Source organism: Grammomys surdaster, unplaced genomic scaffold (genome assembly GCF_004785775.1).
Source record: "Grammomys surdaster isolate TR1022 unplaced genomic scaffold, NIH_TR_1.0 168, whole genome shotgun sequence".
Classification (NCBI taxonomy): Eukaryota; Metazoa; Chordata; class Mammalia; order Rodentia; family Muridae; genus Grammomys; species Grammomys surdaster.
In genome coordinates, this window is record NW_021604616.1 from 201072 (window position 1) to 211721 (window position 10650).

At 40.0% G+C, this 10650-nt stretch overlaps 1 protein-coding gene across 1 annotated transcript in view; it reads left to right on the forward strand.

Annotated features, from left to right (window-relative positions):
• Positions 1–10650, forward strand: part of Moxd1 (monooxygenase DBH like 1) — an 82996-nt gene that overhangs the window by 61108 nt on the left and 11238 nt on the right. The window contains exons 7-10 of the mRNA XM_028766493.1: positions 659–825; positions 1816–2007; positions 4043–4102; positions 6749–6891. Of these exons, the coding sequence (XP_028622326.1) occupies positions 659–825; positions 1816–2007; positions 4043–4102; positions 6749–6891 (562 nt within the window). The remainder of the gene's footprint in view (positions 1–658; positions 826–1815; positions 2008–4042; positions 4103–6748; positions 6892–10650) is intronic.

Consider the following 10650-nt stretch of genomic DNA (forward strand, 5'->3'; position numbering starts at 1 on the left):
TTTCCTTATAAAAACAGACTCTTCATAGATCTACGTCTAAGTACCTGTGGGAAAGGTTTCAATTAATTAAAATTAATTGCAGGTTTATAGTATCTGGGTCACATATTCTCCTTCACTTTAGTGACATGTCATAGCAAAGAATGTATTATTTGTCTTTTAACCGCGTAATGCCTACTACATATCAACTCTTAATAACTGTTTAATGAGTTTGTTAAGGAATAAAAGGATGTTAATAAACTGTACAGAGTTAACCTTTAGTAGATTCCTGTATCAGTAGCTGAATGATTTATAAGTAAGATTTGAAGTCACCCCAAAACAATATAAAGTAAACTTCTAGGGATACTCCGTCTTATAATGAATGACTTTAATTTTGTTGTTGTTGTTCTGTCCTTGTGTTAGATAGCAGTCAAATATGTCCACTAGATAGCTCAAGCATATCCTCCATAGCATATTGTATGGGTCTATGGTGGTTACAAAGAATATGGTGATTTGTGTTCTAATTTCTGTTCACAAAGGTAATTTTTGTCTTCCATCCATTTCTGCTTGTATTCCTTTGCTTCATGAGATTTCTAACAAAAATGAATGATCCATTTCAAATGAATGTGAAAACCTTTTAGAAGTATTCAAATCTTCTCTTGCTTACGTGCTCTTGTTACAGGCTTAATAGACAGTTCTGGGCTGAGGTTTTTCCACACTACGGATATAAGGAGATATGACGCAGGGGTGATTGAGGCTGGCCTCTGGGTGAGCCTCTTCCACACAATCCCTCCAGGGATGCCCGAGTTCCGTTCTGAGGGTCACTGTACTCTGGAGTGCCTAGAGGAGGTAAGTAGTGTCCTAGTCCACAACCCAACATCTCCAGATTAGCTCATGCTCTCAGACCTGTGAAAGTTTCCTTGCATGTTTATGACGTGTTCAATGACGGCTTCTTGGAAAGCCATTGATGTCATTTGGACAAGACCTTTGGCTGCCCATTTAGCATGCTGAAGGCTGGAAGAGAAGAATTAGGGTGCAGAATGACCTGTGAGGTGATTTTTTCCCTTCCATGACCTTTTCTTCCTACTTCCTTTTGGCATTTTATGAGTTTTCTTCATTTGTATCATTTCTTTCTCCTTTCTCCATTTTACCTGCTATCTTTGTACTTTTTCACGACTCACTTTTTTTTTTCTGTTTTTCTCTGCTTTATGGTTTTCTTCTTTTAATAAGAAGAAATGTGGAATATACCATGCACAAGGGAAGCAGTAAACTGTAGGTTTTTCATGACTACCCCCATTAACAGATTTTTCTCTTGAATCTAAGTGTTTCAATATGGGTCATATTATTTATGAAATATGGGATTCTGTGACTGTACAATTGTGAAGTGGAAAGAACATGTTCTGCTGAGTCATTTAGACCCTGATTCAAATTACTGTGACAACACATAGCGGCTGCAGAAACAGGGCAAATCATTTAATTCCACTCAGAAAGATGCTTTCTTTTATAGGGGAAAGTGGTGGTATCGGGTTCTCCTTTGGAGAGTTTGCATTTTGCACTCGTTGACCTGCTGCTGTAATCTTTTCACTGGGACCATTGTATGATTTTTTCATCTCCCAGAAGAAGAGAAAAAAATCTAAGTCAGTGCGGGTTGGTACCTTTCCCTTCCTTCTTCTGGCAAATGCTGATAACAGAGAAGTCAACAATCCAAATTCAAGGTGTTTGGCAACTAAGGGTTTCACTTAAATTGCTTCATCCTTTTGTCCTTTGTACCTCAAGTATGCCTAAATTGTCTGAGCATGCCCTCCAGGAGCTAATGAGGTCTTTCTCCCTGTCCTGCAGGCTCTGGGAGCTGAGAAACCAAGTGGAATCCACGTGTTTGCAGTTCTTCTCCATGCTCACCTGGCAGGCAAAGGCATCAGGCTGCGTCATTTTCGCAAGGGAGAGGAAATGCAGTTGCTGGGTTATGATGATGATTATGACTTCAATTTCCAGGAGTTTCAGTATCTGGCAGAAGAACAAACAATCTTACCAGTACGCATGCATGTTATTCTCCAGAGACTGTCATGAGGTTTAGCTTCCAAGATGCAGTAGGGCTTCTGCTAGCCAAGAGAATTGTTCCTTCATAGTCTTAAAACCACCCACTGTGGGTGTTGCTTACATCAGAGTCAGGAATGTGTTTGATCTGCTTCCCAAACTAGAAACTTTTCTTACCATTCCCTGGGGGCAATGCAAGTTCTTGATGAAAGAAAGAGAGAGAGAGAGAGAGAGAGAGAGAGAGAGAGAGAGAGAGAGAGAAGAAAGGAGAGAGAAGAAAGAAAAAAGAAAGAACTGAACAGCTCAGATTCAGATCACTGGCTTGTGGGCCTTTAGGTTACAATTATGATAATGGCAGAATTGCCCCTTAGGATATATCATCTTGAAGAGGGGACATATTTTATTAGTTTCTTTTGAGTGAACAATGAACCTTGGATAATTTTTCCAAAAATCAAAGCTGGAGAAATGGCTCAGTGGATAAGAGTGCTTGCTCTGTAAACATGAGGGCCTGTGTTCAAATCCTCAGCAACCTTGTAGAAACTGGACATAGTTTTGAATCCATATGACCTGCATGTTTGGGGACAAAGATGTGAGAGTCAGTTACCACCAGCATATGGATATGCGTGTGTGTGTGTGTGTGTGTCTCTGTGTGTGTGTGTGTGTGTGTGTGCGCGCACATTACTCTTGGTGTTGTGAGCCAACTTGTGTACCAATTCTTGGGGTTAGGGTGGAAGAAGAGAATTGTATGTTTTACCATAGTGAAAGTTTTCATTTTTTTATTATTTTATAATGCATTGTCTCCATTCTATGCCCATCAGGCTCAGTAGTCATACAATTTCCTATCTTTAAATAGACTGTTAAACATTAGAAGTTTACACAGTGTGTTAGATGACCATGGCACACAAGTCTCGAGACTTGCAGTTGAACAAGGCTTGCAGTAGAGATTTTAGAAGGCATGAGCTGTCAGGAAGAAGACAAACTGTTGGAGGACAGTAGAAAAAAAAAACAGAAGTAACTAGTAGAAAGAAGAGGGACCTATTTGTGTTTTAATGATCATACTTGACTCATGGTTCCTTTTTTAGCTGGTTGTACACCTCAACAGGCATAAGATGTTTTAAGAAGGAATGCTTTGCTATGAGTCCCTCTACACTGTCCTTTCTCTCCTATATTGGTCTCATGGCTGGTTGTTCTAGCCCATTGCTTCCTAACTGTGATGTATGCATATGCTGTGCTCAGAGTTGTGCAAGCTGAGAAACTTCAGGTGCAATGAGGAAAGCCTAGGAACTGGTGCCAGAGATTCCTACCTCTGGCCCATGTTCATAGAGGGTGCTTCTTTTTCTCCTTATATCATGAAGGCCCTAGGAATCAGACTCACTTGATAGCAAGAGCTTTAATCCACTGGACCATCTTCTCACTGACCCTTTAAGTCTGCTCTCAAAAGTGAAATGACACCAGCAGAAATACCTTATCTTATCTCCATGGTGGAAAGCTATTAAAAAAAAAAAAGATGTTCATTTTTAATGTGTGCTGTAATGCTCAAAAAGTTGGAAAGCACTAAAACAATAAATTACTATTAATGTCTAAGGAAATAAGAATGTAACTACAGAGCTTTAAGGATGATAACGAATATATAAGTAAGCACAGTAGGATTGTGACTAATATTTCACTAAATAATTATCTCTACTAAAGTCTAAATACTAATTATGGCATCAAATGTCCTCATAACAGCTGTGCAGAGTAAGTGGTACTTTTCTCGCTGTGCTTAGATACACAAATCGTATCCAGATTTTTTAGTTCCTTATCTAAATGTCCATCTAGAATACTGCAGAGTCTGGTCCGAACTTGGAGAGCCCTCTTGTTTACTTGCTTTCTGAGCGTATTAACAAACTGGAGTTAAGCAGATCAAAGTCTTCTGAATCGAGCTGCCTGATGCTCTCCCTCATGCAGTAAACATACACTGTTGGTCTAAGGATGAATTAGATAAGCAAAGCGGTCTAAAACCCTAACCTGAAGGCTCTTGCTTTTATTCCAGGGCGATAACCTGATCACTGAATGCCGGTATAACACCAAGGACCGAGCTGTGATGACGTGGGTAAGAAAATGTTAGTCTTAGAGTTCATTTGAAGAAAGGAAGAAATAACCTTTGACTGTAAAAGAAGTGAAATGAAAAGCAAAGTCCATTCCTATCTTGAAACAAAACTCTGAAGTACTTCAGCATGAAGGATCATAAAGTGAAGTGTGAGCTCTGTTAGTGCTTTATCAGGCTTCAAAACCATGGTAATAACCACAGTGTAATTTATTGGTGCTTTGGGGAAGTTTCCCTTCTTTATCTTTTGCTTTGTCCCCATCAGATAGGCATTAACTCATCTCTATATCACTTAGGCATACTTGGGTGTTTACTTAGATAAATCCGGACTTCAAAAGGAAGAATGAAATACATGAACTCAGAGCTTCTGACCCAGAGAGAAATGTGGTCCCTACAGATTTACTGGGGACTTCTGCCAAGCTTTCAAGAAATATTCTGTGCCTTTCTCAGTCTCTTCTAGGAACACATGTAGAGGTGATCTCCCACCAGCTTGTTTTATGAAGAGAATACAATCTTAGATCTAAAGCTATATGTTCTAAGGCATGAGCCAGGCCAATGTACACCGTTGGCAAAATATTGACAGACTATATCCTGCTTTATGTATAAATCGACTGTTATAACTGGCTTGGGTTTAGATAAAAAATGGAAAATTGAATTAAATCAGAGAATGTATCCTGCCATTCCATTTAAGAGGTTGAAGGAAGAGGATACGATTTCTCCAAAAGAGGCAGAGAAAAACTTTTTAAAACTTAAGCCTATCTCAAGGGGATGAAAAAGGCCATAGCCAGGAATAGGAGGAAACTGCCATACCTAGATCAAAGTTAGCTACAATCAAATCTTTAGTGAATATTAAATTAAAAAGATTTGCTCACAGTTGTAAAGAATGCAAGGATGACAAATGTGCAATCCTACATTTGGAAATGTGGTTGGGGATTCACAATGGGACATTCAGATAAGTGAGGCATTTGTTTTTGTTTTGATTTAAGTATTGTAACATGATCGACAACTGTCCATAATAAGAAAAATAAGTGTGTCTCTGTGAGTTCTACTTTATTTATTTATTGATTGATTAATTACATGTATATATAAAGATAGTGCAGTTACTTTCATTGTATGCATAAGGAGATCAGAAGAGCTTACTGCAGGGTCTTTTGTTTCTGCTCTTATGTTTCTCATTCCAGCTTAGCTTGTCTGTGAACTTCTGGGAAAGTCTAGAACCTCTGAGTACCATATTGCAGTAGGAGTGTTTTGATTATTTATTTAATTATTGATGTGGGCCCTGTTACCTGGCTATTATGTGGGTTCCAGAGGTTAATTCAGATTCTCAGGGAAGTGCTTTCTATGATTCTTTACCTGCCTTTCTAGCCTGTGTAGAAGAGATTTGTATATCCAGTTTGGGACAAGCAGTATTTCATTCTGATAAGGTAGCCAGCTTTCATCAGGGGCTTCTGACCTCTATTATGTTAAATGTGTCTTTTTATAAGTTTCTTTTCCTCTCTATTATTTGGATTATTTCTATCAATTTTTAAGTTCATTAATTCTTCCCTAGGTCATAGCAAATGTGCTGTTGAATGCTTTCTGAAGGCATTCCCATGGACATTGTGTGGACTTTGCCGTGGAATGGACATCACGTGGGTGTTCCTGCTGGTGCTCCTGTGGACAGTTTACTTCATTTTTCACTTTCAGCACTTAGTCTCCCACCTATCTGAGTTTCCTCTTTCCAGTGCCGCTTCTGAAGTCTTCCCTCATTTTAATCATATTTGCCTTCAATTACTCGACTTTTACAGCCTTCGCTAAATCTAACATCTGTGTCATCTTTCAGTGTGTGACTAATGACTTCTTTTCCTTGAGTAAATTTCAGAGTTCACTGATTTTTAATAATTTTCAATTGAAAACTGGACAACGGAAAATGTTGAAGTAACTCCAGGTTCCTCAGATAGTTGAAGGTTTGACTAAAATATGGTGGAATGTCACTTACATGTTGCCTGTCGACACAGTGGCACACGGCTGCTGATATTGATATAAATAATGATAATATCACAGAAAATTCAGTTCAGCTAAGAAACCACCCCAACAGTACATGGGAAGTAGATGCAGGAAGGTTAGAAATTCAAAGCAGTCTGATCTCCACAAGACCCTCTCTCTTCCTCACAACCCTGAATAATTCCATCAAAGGGATTTCCTAACACAGACGCATCACCAAGAACCTCTGAGATCTCTGCTTTGGTATGGTTTATATCAGATCAACAGAACTCTCAGGGGTTTTAATAGGTTACCTAGGAAAGGGATTTTTTAAAGGGGTAGAGGTAATTTTCATAGTTAATGTTTCAATATATTTTGAAAGTTACGAGTCCTGTAAATTTTTTTCAAGCGACCTATTTAGAGGCAGAGGTGAAACGATTATAGATTCAAGGACAACCTGAGAAACCTAGTAAGACCTAGCATTAAACTGTTTTAGAAAGAGGCTGGGTCAAGAGCTTAATAGTAGTGGTTTGTCCAGCAACTCTGAGGCCCAGATTTGACCCTCAGTACCACAAGAAATAAAATGATAAAGACTGAATGCATTTCAGAATTGAGTGGATCTGTGTGACACCATTACCTTTGTGTTCTGTGTCTGAGAGCTTTGCAAAATAAAATATCTCCATTTTTCAGGGAGGACTAAGCACTAGGAATGAGATGTGTCTCTCATACCTTCTTTATTACCCAAGAATCAACCTAACCCGGTGTGCCAGCATCCCGGACATCATGGAACAGCTGCAGTTCATTGGCGTGAAGGAGATCTACAGACCTGTCACGTGAGTGGCATTTGATTATGAGCTTCCAAGAGTGGCTCCCGTCTTTACACTCAGACAACTATTGTATTAGGTATTATGTATGTATTATTGTATTATGGGCTGCCTTTTTGGATTGCTTGGAACTCAGAAAACCAAGTAAGCTTGGTTGCCATGCCCTATAAAAACAACCTTGCAATTAGCAGTTGCTAGGAAGACCTAAGGGAGTCAGCCATTAGCTGAACTCCTGAGTAAGTTACTACAAGGAAATGATACAAAGGAAAAGCAAAGTTTAGAGCCAAGCTAGCAGAGGCCTCTCTGAGTCACCACACAATGCACAACCAGTTGAGATGATGCCTCTGAAGTAGGATCTCCTAAAAAATGTCTGGAGAGCAGCTGTGCCCAGGCTTTTTATTGGGGATGCTCCCTGTAGTGCCTAATGCCTAATGCATGCCCAATTTGCTGACTTGATGAGAGAAAGCAAGCATTCAATGCAAAGCTCATTGACTGTAGTGCCGAGGTAGGCTGAGCCTTCTGATAATTTAGAGAAAGCTTTATATCAGCTTAGGAAGTTGTCAGCTATTTAAGTTCTTAGGTAATAGCCAAAAGTGAACCTTGCAAGCAGGCTTTCTTGCTTCAGATAGGGCCTTCTCACAGGACTTAGGTTGGCTTCAAATGAGGGATCCTCCTAGCTCTGGCTCCCAGGTGCCAGGATTCTGGTTGTGTGCCTCCAGGTGCAGGTGAGAAGATCATGGTTAGGAAGGTGGCAGATTCAGGCCTGCTCCCTAAACACTGTGTGACTGTATATCATAGAAACTAGTATGATTAAATACAAAGACTATTCTTTCCTTCTTAAGGTTATATTCTAGAGTTTGGGGGAGATATAAGAAACAAATGGATGAACATTAAATTGGAAATGGTAGTAGGTGTGTTAAAATGGTGAGAAGAAGGAAGGGAGCGAGTAACTGGCCAGCAGAAGAGTCAGAACCTTCCATGGAACTTGATATTTGATCAGGGATCTGCAGGCTGAGGCACCAGCAACCGGAAGATAGTCAAAGGAATTGTATGCAGAGAAAAAAAAAGAGAACAGTGTGTGTGTGTGTGTGTGTGTGTGTGTGTGTGTGTGTGTGTATGTGTGTGTGTGTGTGCCTGTATGTGTGTGCCTGTGTGTGTGTGTGTGTGTGTGTGTGTGTATGTGTGTGTGTGTGTGTGATGAGCCTGCATGTTTGAACAAAAGGGTACCTTTGGCTAGAGTGAAGTACGGCAGAGACTGTGTGAAGAGGTGGAGTCAGGAGCAGACTGGGCCACAGAGACCATTATATGATAGTACAAAAAGAAGCCAACATGAGATAGACGCAAAGACCATTGGCTAGGTCTGAGTGGCTCTCATCCTTCCTAATGCTGCTACCCTTTAATATAGTTCCCCATATCATGGTAACACCCAACCGTAAAGTTATTTTGTTGCTACATCATAACAGTAATTTTGGTACTCTTGTGGGTTGCAATGTAAATATCTGATATGCAACCTCCAAGGGGGTTTGACTTACAGATTGAGAACCACTGGACTAGGGTGTCAAGAAAAGTCTGTAGAAGGGTAAGATGGGAAAGAGTGGGTCAGAAATTTTCTGTGATTGTCCACTGAAAGCTAAGAGCACCTCGGGCCTAGGCAGTGGCACTAGTTTTGACAGGAGAAGTGGTGATGCATTCAGATGAAAGTGGCCCCTGCATGGCTAATTAGCTGAGTGCATCTGAGGGAACAGCAGGAGGAAGAAGAAGAGTTCAGGGTGTGGCATCAGGACACAGGCATGGTGGCGTCATGCAAGGATGCATTATAAGAGATACCAAAAAAGAATCTATGTTCTCTGGGACATCAGCAAAAAGCATGAGGACGGTTGATGAGAATTTAGAGATGATATAATTTGTCTTTTTTTTTTATGTAATTTATCTTAACCAGAAGATCTTTATGATAATTAAAACTTCTAGAAATGAAAAAGACTGATGTAAGTTAGACAAAACTATGCACAGACTTCTGAGGTGTTTTTAAGGACAGGATACAAATATACTTAATGATATGATAATATGCAAATAGTCAAAGAAATACAAACACAACCTAATTTATGTTCCAAATAACACAAGGATCAGAAATTGTTAACTAAGTACTTTATTGTTGATCGTGTATAGACCTGTTTTCTTCTGTTACTTTCCAAGGCATGCTGTGACCATGAGAGCAGAAGGCATATTCTAGTGATCACAAAACATGAATCACAACACACTTGTGTGAGTGAGACAATAGTTACTAAATATGCTCACAGGCATGGCATAGTTTAACCTACTTATACATAAATCCAGTTGGACATGGAATAGCGGCTGCTGGCTTGGCTTGGGTGGCTAGCTCGGCTTGCTTGCTTGGGATGGTGGTCTCTGTGGCTGAGAACATGGAGAGGTCCTCTGTAAGAGATTAGGAAGCAGCTCAGATGTGGGGGGCGGATGGGGAAAAGGGATCACATCTGAAATATAAATAAAATATTCAATAAAAAAATGAAAGAAAATCTTCTCCACTGTTCCCTACGGCAGGTCCCAAAGAAGAGAAACAGTCCATGGTCTTAAGATATTTATTTATATTCATGATGACAAATGGATGAAAACTATACTCTGATTTCTTGGGGGGGGTGCTGAGGTTAAATACTTTTTGCAAGGAGGTGGGTATGGGAAGGAATGTTTAATTGGCTACGACCCTCTGGCCTTTAGGTATCTCATTAATATGGAACTCTGTCTTGAGGCTCTATGGCCTATACCTGTGGAGGGGCTAATAGGGGCATTGTCCTAAGTCTTCAGCCTTGTGCCAGGAGCCTGGGGTCTGGGAGCATGGTGAAATGCATGTCATCCCTTAGGATCACCTGGGGTCTCCTGGGATCTGGTGCTCAACCAGAAGCCATGCTGTCCTTTCAGGGTCCTACACATGCGTACATGCTGGGTGTGTTGCAATGCTAGGGATCAAACCCCACGGCTGGCACAGGTAGGCAAGTGCTGGACTATTGCTCACATCTCCGGCTTCCCAAATATTGGCATCATAGTGTTTGTCAATGTAAGTAGATTTTTCCTCTTTATTTTTCACACACTAAACAGGAAATATCCTAATTTTGTGTTTGTGTGAGTGTGTGTTTAGCAAAGATGTAAAAAAACAAGTGATTGTATATTTACAAATGAATGGATGCTTCTTGCTTCATCCTCTATGCTCACCTTGGGGAATCTCCATAGATAGACCCTCACTGACTGATGGGCTTTGCCAGTATCCCTCATTTCTATCGTAGGAAATGAATTTTTACCACTTGGAACAGCAAGGAGAATTATTTTGTAAAACAAGGCTAGCTGTGAGATATCATTACCCCCCCCAAAAAAAAACAATTTTATTTTCTGTTCAAATTTACTTTTTAAAACCATGAGAAGAGAACCTCTTTTCTAAAATGAAGTGTTTCAATTTTAATAAATATTTTATAATTGAGTCCATCATCATAAGTAATACTGAAGGCAAAACCAACCAGGTGCAAGATTACAGGCCAGAAGGATGGAGACAGGTTAGGTGTTTTGTGATTTCTACTTTGATTAAAATGACATGCTAATAACTCTTCAGGATCCAGTGCTGAAAAAGAGTACACGCCAACATGTCACCCCAACTCCTCTCCTCTGTGCTTTTAATATCTTGATGGACCAGTCAGGATGTTTTTGTAAACATTTTGTAGCAATCTTGTGACTTAGATGGCAGTTTTGATGGCAAGGTTGAAG